This window comes from Anopheles maculipalpis, chromosome 3RL (genome assembly GCF_943734695.1).
Source record: "Anopheles maculipalpis chromosome 3RL, idAnoMacuDA_375_x, whole genome shotgun sequence".
In the NCBI taxonomy this organism is placed as follows: Eukaryota; Metazoa; Arthropoda; class Insecta; order Diptera; family Culicidae; genus Anopheles; species Anopheles maculipalpis.
In genome coordinates, this window is record NC_064872.1 from 91,359,328 (window position 1) to 91,377,339 (window position 18,012).

General features: G+C 46.4%; 4 protein-coding genes across 4 annotated transcripts in view; 2 read left to right on the forward strand and 2 right to left on the reverse strand.

Moving 5' to 3' along the window:
• LOC126561202 (WD repeat-containing protein 61) overlaps positions 1-18,012 on the forward strand; it is a gene marked incomplete at its 5' end in the record, with an annotated part of 144,319 nt that overhangs the window by 38,831 nt on the left and 87,476 nt on the right. The gene's annotated exons all lie outside the window — the stretch shown is intronic.
• Positions 3,798-4,883, forward strand: LOC126565963 (uncharacterized; the record flags this gene model as incomplete). The annotated part of the gene is made up of 2 exons (XM_050223163.1): positions 3,798-4,465; positions 4,527-4,883. Coding segments are annotated over 2 exons (1,023 nt in total), but the record flags the coding sequence as incomplete, so codon positions are not given.
• LOC126563441 (probable protein BRICK1-B) lies at positions 5,487-6,324 on the reverse strand. The gene is made up of 2 exons (XM_050220087.1): positions 6,105-6,324; positions 5,487-6,016 (listed from the first exon to the last, which is right to left on the reverse strand). The coding sequence occupies exons 1-2, from the start codon at positions 6,220-6,222 to the stop codon at positions 5,907-5,909; spliced, it is 228 nt and encodes a 75-aa protein (XP_050076044.1). The 5' UTR covers positions 6,223-6,324; the 3' UTR covers positions 5,487-5,906.
• Positions 7,519-18,012, reverse strand: part of LOC126562157 (cytosolic non-specific dipeptidase) — a 57,180-nt gene continuing 46,686 nt past the window's right edge. Inside the window, exon 5 of the mRNA XM_050218586.1 lies at positions 7,519-7,538. The gene's annotated coding sequence lies outside the window, so the exon portion shown is untranslated. The remainder of the gene's footprint in view (positions 7,539-18,012) is intronic.

An 18,012-nucleotide genomic window follows, 5' to 3' on the forward strand; every position in this document is an offset into this window, starting at 1 on the left:
ACATCGATTAGTCAAAAGTAAAGTTTTGAAATCGATTCCAACCGATGTTCTACCGCTTGATCGGAATCCCACTAGATCAATCACCATACCCCAGGTGGTTTGTAGGCTGACGATCTTCAAATGGCAAATGACTGATGTGCCCCTGGATGCCAGCTCACGCTCGCACTCCTATTTTCTCCTACGTGCAAATGCACCCATCGATGCACATTGCGCAAAACGTTTAGTCACGTTAATTACCAGTGTCAGTGCTGTGTATTTGCACTTTGATGCTAGCAAGAGTCATTAGCATGGCGTGCGATTGCTGCAATGCGTCTGCTGCTGCAGCTGCCCGGCTACTAGAAACAGTTTGCAAACCATCTGCCCTGACTCCTAGGGGCCACCGATTAATCACGATTGCAATGAACGAATTTTGAAAGAGAAAATACTTTTCCTTACCCACACACGGGCCCGCGATCACAAGAGGGCTTTTAGAAAACTGACCCTTTTGCAACTATACAAAGGCGAAAGTCATCATCGGTGGCCATAAAAGCGTCCGGACGAGTATGGGATGTTGCAATGTTGCACCGTACAAAAGTGTGCATTTGCAGCGTGTTCTGCTCCCGAAACTGACATCTCTCCGTCTGGCTGAAGTGGCGGTAAGCATTGGAGACGACTTCCGCTTGTCCTCCCTCTCTTCCCTGCTTGTTTATGACCCCCTCCGCTTCTCGCTGCTCAGCAAAACTACCGGAACTGACTGCGAGCTGGCAAACCAACAGCAAAAGCAATAAAATCAAGCCTCAAAGTGTCATAATGAGGCGGAAAACATTCGTCATTCGTCTGTGTTTCATTTGTCCTGACCGTTTTCTACTTTGTGCGCCACCGTTCACCATTCACACGTCAGTCTGGGTGTTGTGACGATGACTTTGGAGGATTTTTATTGCACTCTTGTGGTGTCTGAGGTTTTTGGCCGGATTCGCGTACTATGCTGTGTGCTTCTTCTCACGCTCGCTTCCAAAGCGACAGCGGAAGAGATCATTTTTCCGCTACTGAAACATATTTTTTCTATTAACAGCAATTTCCTTCTATGCAGCGGGTGGTGGGGGTTGAACCATTTTTCGACAAAAATGGACACAAAAATCGTGGAAGAACTTATCGAATCAATCGCTTGCATAAGCGACACATCCGGTACCCGTGCATGCCGCCCCGCAGGAAGCTCAAGAAATAATGAACTGACCACAACGCTACGATCGATTACGGTGCGCGCGAATCGCGAACAATAATTTGGTGGAGATTTTGCGCTGCTTCGGACACCAAATTACGGTCCCTGCTAAAGCTCAATGTGCCGTGTGGAAAGGCAGCGAATAAACTAATCAAACTCCGAAAACCCAAGCAATTAACGAACGTGGAGAGTGAAAGCATTTGTTATTAGATTAACGACGAGAGGGATTGCTTTCTTTGCGCTTCACGTGACAACGGGAACGGGTACGGGGTGGAATTGAGATTCAATCAACCGCACAACCCGTGGCAATGGTTTACGTGTTGTTACATTTTGTGATGGGGAATTTTCGCAGCCCCTACCGGCATCTTTCTTCACCGGCTTTCTCGCCCCATTTTCGTTCAGTGCACTTTTACTGCAGCATCGGCGAGTGGAAAGTGAAACATAAACTAACAATTAATGAACAAAACAAGCGCCAGGGGCCGTATTAAAAAGAAGTTAGGCAAAGAAGTCGTTTAGCTACTTCGACGGGGGAAACCAAAAACAATGGCTGCACAGTAAACAAACTCACATGGAATGCATCATTATTGAACTACGCATGGCCTTGAGAGAGCGTACTGGCAGGCAGTGCACTGGCCCAGCCATTGCCCACGATGATACGAAGTGTGTTTATGTGTGTGTGTTTTTGCTTGTGTAACGGATGGGTGGAGATGCATTTTAAGAGTTTTTTTTTACCTTCCCCCCTTCTATTTGTGCCCCCATTTGATTGCCACCGGAGAGATACTCAAGATCTCGTTACTTCTGTTACTAAAGATTCTTGGAACACCTCGCAAACCTGACTGGTGTTTATTGTGATTGTTCCCAAAACACTTCGTCGTCGTCGTCGTCGTCTGACCGAGAACCTCCCGTACGATTGACCTCTTTTCGCGAGGGCCCTATACGAACGATCTCGTTCGAAGCGAATCGCGCAATTCTTGCACGCATCGAACCACTCCGCAGGGGGAAAATGCTTCTATTCAACGAAACATTGCACATCTTGCTTAACCTGATCTGCCACACCAGTGTGTGAGGTATTTTTTCGCTCAAAGTATTTAACGTGCTGCCTTTGCATGCTGTGATCTAAATTGCGTATCTTGCGAGCTCAGCATGCCCCACACGTTCCAGCTGAATATGAGCATGAGAACGTTGGTTTCGGGGGGGCAGGGGGGGGGGCAGCGATTTCGGTGTCACACAATGTATCAGACGAAATCACTGGTGCGATGATGTAAACCAAAGCGAAACGAGAATCTTAACTCATCCATCCACACGTGCTTGAGCACAACACAGACACATATTGCACAGAGCATGGAGGACATGATGTGGATTATTTTATGTTTTTATGACGATGTGAATTTCCACGCGGGAAGTGAACGTTAATCTACTTTTAATAAGACGGAAGCTCGCGTTGTGTGCCAGCTGAGTTGTAATTTGAGTACCGTTTGACATATCATAAACCCCACTGGAATGGCATGCAGCATTTGAAGCGTAATCTCCATCCTCGATCGCGATCAGGAGACGACCATTCATCCTTGGACGGGTTTGACAAGTTACATTCCTCGTGTCTCACTTTCATTGCAATCTACACGCCTTTAATCGATGATATAATAAACCATCTCGGATTTTCATAACGGTTGTTGTGTCGTCTGATCGTCATGGTAGACAGCCAAGCCATCGCAGATCGCAGCTGCTGCCGTCCAGATAAAAGCTACCAATTTTGCTACCAATCTGAGGAGTTGCCCTTTTCCCCGTCGTTTTTGTTTCTCGAGAGTAATGAACACCTTCTTTTCGACCCTCGATGGATTAGTTTGTTTCTGTTTGAAGCTCACCCGTCGCTCGGAATCTCGGCAAATGACACCTAGACGATCGTTGTATCGTTACGTGGTTGCGTAAGCGTCGTGGCGCCTCTCACGCATGCGCCCGTCCTCCCTCCGAGCAATTCGTGGGGAACAAGACAATTCAAATCGACATCGATGACTGTGGCTGTTGTCGCTTTTTATGCTCATGAATGCCATTTAGCGAACGCAACCGAACGCCCCGTCCCACACACACACACACACATCACACGTGGACACTCGAGTCTCCCATTTGGATGTGAGTAGCACGACGATGATCTCATTTCCAAAACCACCGAGACAATCGAGCCACACACAGGCAGCGTGTGAAATTGTAGACAAAATTGCGCACATGCACATGACCGCGGAGCGGGAAGCAGATTTTGCAGATTGCCGTTGGTCGATGGGAAGGGAAAGCCACCAGTTCACATCACTCCGCTCCTCACATGCGCAAAGGTTATGACCCTCATGCAGCACGACAAAGACATCGCCAAAACGTCTCGTGTAAACGGGCGAAAGTTCATCAGCAACCTTACGATGATCGTTTCTCTTCGCTTTCGATGCATTTATGATGCGTGTGACTATCGCGAGGCGGGCGGTGCAATTTGCGGATTTTTCACCCCTTAATTGGCCATTGTCTAGGCTCACATATGAGCACAGTTGCCGTTGATTAGATGTCGATGAGTGCTCGGAAAGCATCGCGTAAACTTTCTTTTGGGTAGACCTGAATCAAATGCAATAATCGCAGTTTTGTGTGTCTTTCTTCCACTCGCAGATTAACGCTTCAGCTGTGCTGCGGAATACTGCTGCTGTGTGTAGTATCTGGCCAGCAGTACAAGCAGCAATCGGCCTCACCTTCATCCTCCTTGACATCTTCGGCGACCTCCTCCGACACCGTTCCAGCGGCGGCTAATAACGTTGCGTACCGGGCCCGACCCTACTCGAACCAGTACAGCAGCAGTTCCTCGGAGGAAGAGGAAGATGATCGACCAGTCGCATCTTACAACAGTGGTCGTCAGCAGCAACAGCAGCAGGGTAACACACTGAAGAAGAGCTTCAAGAAGCCGTCCTACTCGAGCGAAGAGCTGGAGCAGGAAGAGGAACCGGACCGACTGACGCTGCTGCTCGAAAAGTCTCAGTTCCAGTGTACGGGCCGCACGACCGGCTACTACGCTGACGAGAGTCTTGGCTGCGAGGTGTTCCACTACTGTCAGGAGAACCAGAAGCACTCGTGGATCTGCCCCGAGGGTTTCACGTTCCACCAGGTGCACCTGATCTGCATGCCGCCGTCCGGTGACAACATCTGTGAACAGTCGTCCAAGTATCACTTCGTCAACGATTACCTCTACAAGCCGATCAACATGGAGGAGCATATGACCAAGCCTAACGTTACACTAAGGTAAGCCATCTACTCGCTAAACTCAAGAATTAGCTCAACAACTTTCTCTCGTGTTTCGCAGGTATTCGGAGCGTTATTACCCGGAGAACTTCTACGTTGACGAGCGTCACTATGATGAGGAACGCGTTTTGCGTCAGCACGAGGAACGCCACCAACCCCAGCAGCCAATCAAGCAAACCTACCACCACCAGCCACAGCAGCAGACGATCCGCAAGCAGCCGGTCTATGCCACGACACCGTCGTCCTACCGGTTGCCATCCTCTCCCCAGCCTACCCACAGTGTGTACCGTTCACCGGACGAGATTAACATCTCTCTGCAGCAACGACGACCTGCAGCCCAGCCCGGCTCCTACATCCAGTCGACCACACCACGCTACGAGGACGAACCCGAGTACGATAGCTACGAGCGGAAGTAACTTTCGCCCCGGGATTCTACACCAGGGATTCTACCACTTCTAGTGGCCAGTTGAACGTCACTGCCATGCATGGAAAAGAAGCGGCGTGAAAGAAGCATGTCCACACCCCTCCCCCTCCCCCTGTCGTCTCCCGCGCAACAGGGATACCCGGCTGCCAGGTGGTTCGGAGTTCACGTTTAGCGGGTTATCAGTGTAAGACTACATTTTTTTTCGTTTTAAAACACCAACTTTTATCGAGTATCTTAAGTGTCAAAGTCAGCGAGAATGAAAGGACAGAATAGAGAGAAGAGAGACAACGTAAGGCAAGTTTTCAATGTCGGGAATTCTGTGTCGTTTTACCATGTTGTAAAAGGAAGGAGCTTCATTTTCGTCTTCTTTCCAGCGCGAAAACCGCGAGTCGAGAGTGTTTGTGTTTTTTTCTTTGTAATTAAGGATTGAAATAAAGTAAAATATTTATTTTTTTTTTCATTTATCGAAAAAAAATCGGATCTTTCTTATCTACACAAGAGCTCATCGAGCGATAGCTAAGCCGGAGGACGATTTTCTCAAATAAGTCTTAATAAGATGAGATTTTTCATACATGGAGAGGCCACAGTGTGCCTTCAAATTTATGATTTTATGTTACCATTCTAGAAAGAAACATATAAAGCCGTACAATACATATAAATAAATCCTGGCAATTGTTTAATCTCACAGACCGATTCTGCCCGTGACCGACCGACCCGTGGTCTCAGACTGATGATCTGGGTCTACGCAAAGATTGCCCACAATCAGGGATACTTCAACTTACAGGCGTTTCCCTATCACTTCACGTTGGCATTTCGATTGTGTACCACGCACAGTGTGCACCATCGGTTTCTTCTCGGGAAGGAAAGAACATTGTCGCTATAGTGTTACACTGTAATGAAATCTTCATTCTGAAGCTTTCTCCGGTCTGCGTGCAGTTTGTTTACATCCCCTATGGTAGGGCTTGTCCATCTTCTCCTGTCTTGTTAAGGCCGCACCCGGACACACCGCACACACTACTATTGCAACGTTTCCCCTTTCGTGACGCACGCTTCGAGGTAATCGATTCGTCGTTCTAGCGTCGTTAGCTTCTCGTTCAGCACCGCTAGCCGGGATCGGCAGGACATATCTACAAGCGCAAACCGGAAACATTAGGATTGGGACTAAATCGTTCGCAGCCGGATGAGTGTGTTGTCAGCAGCAGGGCGGATACGTACCGAACGAGTTGAGAAAATCCGTGATGCGCTTGATGCTCGCTGTTATCACTTCAATGTATTCCCGATTGGCCCAATCCTGGTGTATCTGTTTCTGAATTGCTTCCCGATGTGCGTCCATTTTTACTACGCGCTACACAATTATATTAATTTAACTAAATTAGAGAAATTGCCTTTCCGTTCACTTTGTTGTATTTACGATTGCGGAAAGTTGGTCCGATTATCCGTGTTTATGCTGTCATGTCCGATTATTCGTACGCCACGAATAATCCAACTTGAAGAAAGGACGTTTGATTTGAATTACAGTGGTGTATGAACGAGGTGGTACAATTCGCGAAAGAATGGACGAATAATATTATAATTATATTTTATAAAACTATGAAATTTTGATTCTATGTTTTGCGTTGGCGATCATTTTTGCAAAATTTGAATCATGCGAAAACTCTAAATGATTTTCTTTCAATCTTCAAATGATGCTCCGTGAGCAACATCCGGACTCAATTTTCTATCGACATAATTGCTTTCATTTTACTAAAACTTAGCTAAAATGCAAGTAATTCTCATTAGATGAATTTACCACACATAAATAATGTCAATTTTATGCAACAACAGCCTGTTTGATTCTGATCAGCTGGACGCAGACAACATGCTGATAAAAGGTATGCAATGCGCACATTTTCTGAGCATAACACAAAACGCTCAACTTCCCTTCCGTCTCGGCCCTGTTGCCCATGCGTTTGCTCAAGGCAAACTATAGCTCCTGGCACGAACCCTGTCTGTGCAAGCTCCTCCTGTATGCTAATACCGATCGGAGAGGGACAGTGAGAGAGAGAGGGAACCAGAACTCGTGTAAGGTTCATTTGCATCCGAACGTCCTGCTGGTCGCTCATTGCGAGATACTAAAGGTCCTTCCCACATGCATTTGCATCGTGGTTAAATCAGATGCAATGGGGAAGAAGAATTGCATTTTTGGGATGATAAATATTTCAAGAACAAATGTTTAAACTCATTTTCTGTATATTGGATAAAATAGTACATAATTATTCAATTTTTAGTTTCTTATCGCCAAGAGTTAAGACTCCAGATCATGTAAACCTGGATGCGGTTTGCGTTACCCTATCACCGTGTGTAAAGAATTTTGGGATAACATTCCTTTCTAGCAACAGAAATTATTGGCACCAGACGCGATACTTGCACGCGTACGAGCTAAGAACGCATGAGAGTGTATCCTTTCTTGAACGGAAATGAAATAAAAAGAACTTGAATGAAACCACACGATGGTTCTATCCACTTGTTACACCGCTCGCACTATGGAAAAACAACGAAATCGTCGGAGAGAAAAGAAGCCTTTGAAAAGTATTTGTGCGTGTGTCTGTGTGTCCGAATTTTCTATCTAGTTTTCCACGCCACCGGGATTGTTTTGCGTTCACAGGGATTCTTTATCCTTGCGTTACACTATCCTTTGCGAGTAGTGAAAAATGCCGAGAGCAAACATCATCATCAGGTGGGGAAATTCGCCAAACTTATTCTCTCTTGATTTCTCGCTCACTCTCTCTCTCTCTGCGTGTCCACGGGAACCTGATCCTTGATGGTACACGTTTGGCCGTTGCATACGCATCAATCAACCTTCATTCCACGCTGAGCACTGATCCCAGCGTGTACCCATCATCATCACACAACCCGGTCGATCGGGTTGCAACAGCGAAAGGGAACCGCGCGCGCCATTCGCTCAACGGCAGAACGGCAAACGGCCATCGAGAGTCCTGTGCTGCCCCAGTCATTCAGTCAGTCAGTTAGTCAGTCATTCAAGTCAGTTCGGGCAAGGATAACGCTCCGAATCGGTCGTCCTTGATTGCATCGGTTGCTTCGAGAACAGGGGAGAGGAGCAGCACGCTCCTCGATTGCGCTGTTCACCCCCCCCCCCCCCCCCCAAAACCAGTGCTTTTTCCCGGTGCGCTTGTACGTGTGAGTGTGTTTACCGTGTGCTGGTGAGTTTTTCACGGAACGATTTTCCGACCGCGAGTGAGTGAATTTTCCTGCTTACGATTTTTTAATTCCGGGGATTATTTTTGCACAAAATCGAGCAGTGTTTCTTTGGGGGATTTTTTTTTGCCAACGGAACACATCTCCCGAGGGTGAAGACAAAGACGGTGCCTTCTGTCTGTGTGTATGTGTGTGTGTGTTTATGACCGTGTACGTATGCAGGTGTTTCTGCAGGTGATTTAACTCCCAGCCACCGAGCAACCGTTTGTCTTGGCTGCAGATGCTGCTGCTACTACTGCTTCCGGGTTTTGTGTTGCTATTTTCGGCACGTCTGCCCGAAATTTTCTGTGTCAGTGTCAGCGCCGGAGAGAACTGAAAGGCAGATTATTTTAAAGCGACAAGCGACAAGCGACAAATCGGTGCAAGTACTAAAAGACTAAGCGAGTGTGTTGGTCGGAAAATCTGCTGCCAACGATGACGATGAGTCCTCTAAACGGTAATTTGCCTGCAGATCCAGATTTGTGCAGTGATTTGCATTTTTTGCCGATCCCTTGAGGAAACACCATCGCCTCCAGTTTTCACGTAATCACGGCTTCGTAACGCGTCACCACTTACGCCTTGTGACGTTCGCGTTGGTTGGCCGAGGATGCGTTTTTTTTTTCGCTCTCCTCTTCTCCGTTACATCGTACTTCATTTAGCTCACACTTCCCTTTGATACCAGCGCACGATTATTGCTACGTTGCGGAAAATTAAATATTGCCACCTTCCAAACAGACCCACCAAATGCTCCTACAAACACACATCCTCTTGCTTCGCCGTCAACGTAGAGCCTGCGGCAAGGACCAACGCCATCACGTCTGCGGCCTGTTATGTGATTGAGTCTCAAGAGATCCTTGTTTCCGGCTCGAGCACTTATGTGGCCTGCATTTTAGTTTCTTACCGTGACCACCTACATACGTGTATGTGTTTGTACGTGTGAAAATCGTTTTACCCCCCTCTCGATCAGTACGTGCGGGTCGAGCAAGTTTGTTGGCACAACCACCTTGGACCTGCTTGGGCGGCATGAGGTTAAAAGGGCACGCTACACTTTAAGCGTTCGTTAAGGCCCTGGAGGGTGGGGGAGGGGGGGAGGAGGCCCACCACAACAACAAGAACACTGCTGCACAGCTTGAAAACAACGTGTAGTACAAGACCTGTGGTAAGCATTTTTCCTTCTCCATTCCTTCCCATCTTAACTCTCACTTCACAAGTTCCGTGCAAACATAAACACTTTTTGCCACCCGAAAAGGCCCTTTACACGACGCCAAAGGGGGACAAGAAAAAAAAAACGATTTCGCTACTGTTTTATCTTCCTCCCAGAACTGGCATCGGAGTTTTCCTTTCGCTGTTTCGGGTGATGGTGGGTTGAAACGTTTGTAACCGCGGTTTTACTATCCGCTAATCTTGAAAAAGTTAAACCGGACCGCAGAAGCTGACGTAGGATTCTGGTCCAACTGCTGGCTCCCGCTTATTCCATCCGGAAAATGCGTGAGCGTTTTATGGAGTGCCGTTTTGTGACACAATGGCAAATAAAAATCATCTTCTGAACCTTCGAAGTGCTTTATTGTTGATGTTAAATAGAATTATGGTTCAGGCGCAGAATCATTTCCATTTAGCGTTCGAATTGGACACAAATGACTTTATTTTGTGCTTGTAGATTGTATTTCAAGGCGGGTGCAGGAGTCAACTTTTTGCAATAAATCATTCGACTATTTCGAAGCGCCAAATAGCAGCGAATCATTTAATCTGTTCGCTAATTAATTTTTACAGATCTTGCTAGCTTGAAGGCCCATTTTAATCCCAACGTATTATAGCAATTGTCCGGCAAATTTCTATCGCCTCTGTGGACAGCTTTAACATTCAAGACTTCGATTGTCCTGAGAGAAAGACACAGAGGAAGAGAATGAAAGAGAGAAAGAGAGACACAGGCAGCCAATCGAAAGTGAGGAAAAAAGCTTCACCAGTTTTGGAGGAAATGCGGAAATCTCCGAAAATTTCGGCAACAAGGATGCTTGCTTTTTTCCCCCGAGAGTACACGCATTTTCCGCATTCCGAACCAATCCATCCCCCCTTTGGTTCATGTGCCCCAATTGTTTCCACGCTGCCTCGTCGCTGTTTCTTCGCTATTGTCTGCCGGCAAGGAATCGCTTAGGTTAAGAGGAAAGAAAGTTTCCCCATTCAGAGAGGTATTTTGCATGACACAAAAAAAAAAAACATTTTCCTACCGGGAAAACCCCAGCGAGGGAAGGGCGGGAGACACAAAGAAGAAAGTGGATCCGATATTTGTTCATCGGAGCGTACTCTTTCCTCTCTATTTCGGTTATGTTTGGTGGCTGGAAGCTTTGTTCCCCAGCGAAAGACATCGCTTAGGATAAAGATGGAGGATACACAGCTGTAAGGGACGATGAACGAACGAATGTTTTAAATGTGCCCGCGCGTTTGAGTACGAAAAAGCTTGTACGACATTAAACCAGGCCTTCTTTCCTCCTATCGAAAAAAGGAAGCCACAAACAGGATTGAAGCGAAAAGAAAGCGCACACACACACACACCAAAAACCGTGTCCCAACAAAGCGATCCTTTTCAAATGCTATAATGGATATATCGGTCTCCATGTGTCTCGTTCCCAGGTTTCCTCGTGTCTTGCACCATTTGTCAACTGTTCTTCATCGCTACTAATCCCAGCTGAATGCTTTTGCTACTCGATTAATCTCTTATCGTTTGCGAATCTTCCACTCGTTTTGGTTCGTTTTGTGCCGTTCCTTATCTCGCCTCACTGTGTGTGCCAGGCCCTGGAAACGCGAGTCAGGCTTTTGGAGATGGTTTTTGGCAATTGAATTTACCTGTAGAGCGCTTGACGTCGAAACCGAACATCACCCAGTCGCTGGTTAGTTGGAGCGCACAAAAGGAAAACTCATCCAATGAATTTCCACCACCCCACCCGGCAAACTGTCCTTGTCTGCTCAACCTACCCTCGTTCCCATTTCTATTCCCATCTTGATGCCATACCTTTCGGGAAGTTTGTCGTTACAGTTCGACGACAACGACAACGAAAACGCCTTGTGCTTGAGTACCTACTCCGGGGGGAGGGAACATACAAAAAAAGCAACAAAAAACAGACGAGTTCGAGCATTTTTCACCCCCAAACCCGAGATGATAACGACGATAATCATGATTACGATGCTAAACAAATCGGCTCTATCGAGGATTACGCGGAGGAGGCGTCGTACCGGCTGGCTGTTGTACTCATAAATTGTCAAAAATGAGCAAAGCAAACAAAAAAGGAATGTCTTTGACGATTTACAACCATTTTTCAGACTTCTGTTGCTCTGCTCTGTTGCCATTGCACATCCCACTTCATTGTGTATGCGGAAGAGGGAATAAATGTCCCCGAGCCATTATTATTGCATGGTACTTTATTTTTATTTTTGACTGATAAAGGAAAATGACAGCCGGGAAGGACGCGTTTGGTTCTCGCGAGATGGATGGATGGATGAATGGATTGGATGATTTTGTTTTAAAATAAATCATTCGTTTTATTAATAACGAACCATTACACTGAAACGCTCCATTAAAATGATTGGGAAGATAGGGGAAGAAGTATTCATTTGCGGCACTCCATCATGGGACTTCCACCGTTAAAAAATGTGTTCAGAATTGTTTAATAAGAAAGTGAAGATATAAAGTACATAAATGACCCCAAATGATTTTCAGGCAACCAGAAAAAAAACCCCCAATATCCTTGTTGGCCGTGAGCCAGCAAAACGAAACATAAGGCGTAACTGATTGTCAGTAATTTCCCCTTCTGGCAAGTTCAAGAATATATAGAGTTCTTATTTTTGGCATTGATCACAGTCGCTGGCTCACAATCATCCAGTACAGCCGGAAAATGAGCATCAGAATAAAGAGATTTCCTCACGGCACCACTCTTCCAAGCACTACTGGCCCTTCCACACTAGACTATTATACGGAATCAAAGCAAGAAACAAAAATCAGACATGCCAGGACACACAGGAAATCAGCTGCTATCTGGTCATCCTGCTGTTATTCCATATCTGCCTTCATTTGTTACCATCCAAAACGACATTCGGGTCCCGTTACGGGTGCATTAACATGAAGACATTCGCCCACAGTCCCTCGCCAACACTTGCCACCCCACAGCATGAAATCTGCAACCGGCTACAAGTACTGTTGCTTCCCTTGTTGCTGTGCCAAAACGGTCCGTCCGTCGATTTCGGCCGGTTCGGAATGGTCAACGTGGCAGTGATGAAGGCGGGAAATGAACAGCTGGTACATCGATACACGTATATCTCGTTCCCCATCTACCAACACAACCTTCACCCAAAAAGCGCATAGATCATCGGTCGGAATGATTATATCGGACTGGTTGGGATTTCTTTATTTGTTCCATGTACTGCCCCCCTATCGTCGTCGTTCGGGGGTCCACCCACGAGTGGAGAGTGATGTCCTTACGGTTCATTTATATCCTATACCATCTCCCTCCCCCGCCAACCGCTTTCCTCAGCACTGGTGGGACAACGTGTACAGCGAGCGACACAACCATTACAGGCAAAAGGTCTCGGCTTTTTTTCCGTTGTCCATAACGATGTCAACATATCCCCCGAGGAAGAGGGCAGGATGAGGGCAAACAGGCAAAGGTGAGAGGGAAAATCGATGTTGATGGATGGGAAATTCAATGGTACCCAGTCGGATACACCGGATTGAGCTGGTGGAGGAGGTGAAGCGGTAATATGTCTCTTGAAGAACCGATCCACCGTCCGTGCTAGCGATTTCCAAACGAACTGCGGATTGCATACTTTTAGGATGACTTTTAAAATCAAAGTTTTGTAAGCGCCTAAAGATATGCAATTTGATGTTTTACCATCCTTTTTGAGGATTTTTTAAACGTTGTCCTAAAACACTAAAGAGCCAAGAGTGCTCTCAGCTGGGATCAATCGAGGTATAATAATTCGATTCGTTTTTTTATCTATTTGCTTGACAAGTGTTGGTCCGATAACTTTATTTCCCTCTGGACCATACCATGCTGAGGAATTACCCAACAAGCGCTTCCCCCAAAGTAAACTTTTCCATGGGTCCATTTTATGGTGGAAAAAAAGTAATAAAACTATCTGCAATGGATGCTTCCAAATGGAACTGCACTTGACGGACGGTCACGTTGACATCCACGTTCTGGTGAGGGGGGGGGGGGGGGGGGTTGAGTTCAGCAGACAGCAAAAATGATGGCGTAAATCTGTGTGTACAGTCGGCGTGCATATCCTTCGCCAATTCACCTGATGCACGGTTTTTTTTTTTTGCAAACCCCGAATGGTGTCGAGCGTGTCGAGCGAAAATCAATCAAAACAACCATAAATGGAAGAAAGCAAAAACAACATCGAAATTGAGTTTTATGGTTCGATTCTCTATTTCATTTCCACTCCTGACCGTGCCGCCCTCCCCCCTTTTTCCGTACGCGCGTGTAGGGTCGTGCGTGGTCCACACAACATCTGCACCCGACATCAATGGCAGGACAAAGTTTGTATCGTAAAGGTGCGAAGTGAGGGTTGAACGTGCCAAAAGCACAGCATGATGCGCGCTGTTGGAGGTCGGCATGTCTCATACATTGTACCTCGCACGCTATAATACGCTTCATGCACCGTTAATGTGCTGTGTATGAAGTCCTGAAGTAGATGAAGTTTTCTCCGTTTTCAGTGGGCCAATTCTATGGGGTTGGCGTACACTGGTGGGTTCTCTCTACGGGCCTTTACTGACTTTTATTGCCAATTTAATGCAAACGCTATTTTACGATGATTCTTTTTCTCGCCTGGCGATCCTTTGTCCTGACTTTTTTTTTCTGTTGTTGTTACGCCTCGCCGCGAGGATCTTTGTGCACAGATTTTGCGCATAAAATTTTGTAATACATCCTCAAAGCCTTAATGTAATGCTGATTCTCTTTCCAGAAACACGGTAAGAATGGGAACGATGGTGTGTTTTAAATTACGTTACGTACCTATTGGCAATTTGCTTGGTCTTGGCACACACCATTTTCACACATAAAACGTGAACAGGATCTTCACTGCGATACAAAATCAATCACCCGCTCCACCCTCCAGCATCGCGAGACTTAACAGCAACATCGAACCGAACACACGCGAAGCGCGTAAAGCAAAGAAAGCATTTGAAGTCGATAGCGAAAATATTGCTGAACAAACATTCTGCACGATTCATCGATATGCTGCTGCTGTTGCAAGAGCGAATCGAGGTTCTTGTGTGTTCTACCACAAAGCAAAAGCCTTCTATTTCTTTCAAGGCCAAAAGAAAAAAAGCCAAAAGGCTCTCCTCGCTATGCCTCGTTTAAAATTGAGTGCAAATACTTCTTCTGCCGTGCTAAAATAACCACACCACGGAGAGTTGGTCTTAGATTTGCCCCCGGGTACGGGGAGATGAATTGTTATCGATTGCTATTCTTTCTGCCAGTCGACATTGGCAGTTTGGTGCTAGAGAGCTTTTTTCGTTTCCAGCTCATTCGATTTAGAATCCTTTTTCCCACTGGTATACACACACACACACACACAGCTGAAAGCCATTGAATCTAGGAGGGAATAGGCGTATAACAAGCGTAAGTAATCGTTTTAAATAAATTATGCTTTCTTGTATGTGTGTGTATGTGTGTGTACTTTTGCGCTGAAGCTTTCAAATGGCTTGTACTCCGGGCACATGGCAGTATAGGGTTTCTTAATTTATTTCTAAGCGCACGAAATCCTTACAGACTGCTCGTTTTCTCTGTTAAAGGCATCTCGGATTGCTACCGGCTTGTTGGAATTCACTCGATCGTTCCGTACGTCACTCCTCTGGGTCGACAGCTTCCCGATAATCTTCCAGCAAATATAAGAAAAACCCACCCAAACCAGGCTCGGTGCGAAAGCTTTTTTCCATCCCTTTTCCGTAGGGATGGATCCCTTTGAGGGATGAAAATATTCCCTCCAGTTAAAAAAAGGTATTCATTCCCCCCCCCCCCCCCCCCCACACACACACACACACACACACACACACACACACACACACACACACACACACCAATACACACTTCACGCAGTTACGGTGTTTCCCTATTGGAGCTTGAAAATTGGTAGAAACAGTGGTGGCAGCATCGCAGCAGAACGAACCAAAAATTTGGCCAGGAGAAAACGATACCCAAAAAAAAAAAACACGCGAAACGAAAACGGAACGCACACAGAAGCATGTACATATTTCCTTAAATGAAAATATTTCTACAGCCTCTCCTGCCGGCTCATTTACGAGCAAACATTTTGAAGGAGCAAATGAGAAGCAAAGATGAGACCAGCAAATAAGCAAAATCAGCACATTGTTATCGTGCACGAGGAGGTAACCCCACCGGGTGCCAAACAAAGCAATAAGAAAAAAATAAAGGATTGCTCATAAAAAAACGAGGGGGGGGGGGAGTGGCTTTCGGGATGATGAGGGAATGGTCGTGAGGCTCTACTACGTCGATTGCGGTGAGCCAATTACAGCGGATTTTGGGTTGATTGGTTGCGTAGCGTCTCTATTCCACTCTCTATTTACCTTTGGCGAGCCGCATAATCAGTTCGGCAAAAGGTAACGACGGGCTTCCATTCAGCGCACTTGGCTTCGTGGCGATAAAGGGAAAAAACGGGTTGAAGAAAGCATTTGGCAACATCACAATGAATTTCATAATACCCAAAAATTATTATTATCCTATCCTGCCAACAGAAAATTATCAAAAATCAAACCAAATTTGCACGAAGGTGAAGTGAAACAGTATACATTGCCACCCATTAAGCTTCCCCCTTTTTTTAATGACGAGCGAAGTGAAAAGAAGCGATTTGGAAATTCGATTCCCATAATGGAGCCCTCCTCTCCCTCCCACCAACCCCCCTCCCCCCCCAACGGAGAACACCCTTTCCCTTCGGTGCCGGGTCGCACCTTCCAGCAACAAAGCGAAGCCTGTTTGCGTCAATATTTGAGAACTTGGCGCGCTGCTAACCAGCGCGCCGCGGCAAAAAATAACAACCGCTGCGCCACGTTGAAACACAGAAACGAGCAAGCAACTGAGAACCGTTTCCACTCTCGCCAAAGCGAGGTAGAACTTTGGTAAAAGTACAGTAAATTATTACTTTTCGGAAGCGGTTCATTATGGGGTTTGCCCCCCGCAATCTTCTTCGCCAACCGCGCAGTAGCAACAATTTGTTGATGAAGAATGTCTAAAGTAAATGACCCATCGATCCTCCCCGGAGGGAGAACGAGACTGCTACGGGTGGGTGGGTGACTCTTTAACTTTTGAGCGTTGTGCTCACTTGCTGCCCATCTTTTGACCGGAAGTAAGCTCCTTCCGATACGAAAGTATTCATTTATCTTGGCGAAAGATTTTTTACTTCTTCATCTCGCTCGTCTGGCTTCTCACCAGACAACCACACACACACACACACACAGGGTCTGTGAAAAAGTCATCAATCTTTGGCGTGAAGTGTGAGAAATGTCGTCACAAAGTACGGAGCTTGGTTTGGCTGCTGCTGGTGACACACTGAAGGCACACGTTGATTGGAAACCGACCACAGCCGCGAAGGATGTTTGCGAAGGATTAATTTAGAACCCGGAACGCCCCAGGAAGAGGATCCACCCCCACTGTGTGCCCGTGGAACAAGAACCAGATCCACACAGTTAGGTGGAATCTGCTGTAACGGTACGGGACGGCAGATTGGCTCTCTAATTACGGTTTAATTCAAATTAATGTCAGTTGGATCCAATTTATGACGCGCTTAAAATGCGATTATCATCACTATCACATGCCACAGCCACGAGGGTGAAGGTGAATGGAATGTGGCGCGAGAGAGAAAAGACTGGTCCTGGGTGTTCAAGGTAAAAAAAAAACTGGCAGATTTATAGAAAAACACGATGTTGTGCTATCTGTCTGTCGAGGAGAACTAATCGTGGTGAAGTAATCGAGTGAGAAAGGCATTCTCCGGTGTAGTTTTTGAAATGAAAATGAACTTTGTGAGTTTGTATTGCCGATTGCATACATGTAGGCGTGATTGCTCTCAAAAACGACTCTTTCTATTTTACACTATTTTATTCCACTTGCCTTATCGAAAAGACATTACTCTACTGTGTTAGTAGCTTAATAAGAGCTTGTCCCTGTTCGTGTTTTAACAGTAATGCCACTTGTGCTCACCCTGGGAACGCATCAGCATCTTACCGTCAGCTACGGTATCCGCAGTTCAACACTCTTATTCCTACATCCGACAACAACCGAAAGCGGATTGAAGCATGCGGCACACCAGTGAAGCAAAACGAAGTAGCCAGCAACACGTGTCATGGTCAGAAATTGGTTCTATAAAGCATCGACAATCTTCCAGCAGCTGGACAGCTGGCCGGGACACACACCGGGAGATCGAGCGAGTGTTGCAGAAACACACACACGACAAAACACAAATAAACCATGCTCCATGTGAGCCAGCGTACGGGGAATAGTTATCACATGTCCGCAGTGGTTCACGGGCCTCGGTCTGGTCTTTGCAGGACATTGGTGCCACCGGACTCGAAGACATCGTACTCGTGGCGCGTTTGTGTGTATGTGTGGTTCGCCCTAATCCGGCTGAATATCTCCATCATCGCTTTAATCGTTAAATTGCTTCGGTTCGCCCGATTTCCTCAACAACAAATCGAACTCGACAAGCAGTGCTGTCAGCTGCAGCTAACGAGAAACCTTACGAACGGAACACATGCGTCCGAAACCGAACCGGTCGTTCCAGAGCGCTTACCTAATCTGGCACACGGACAGATGGATGGGAGGGACACGTTTGGACTGGAGAAGAATAGTCTAGATTGACCACCAGGGCGGCTAATGCGGCTTTC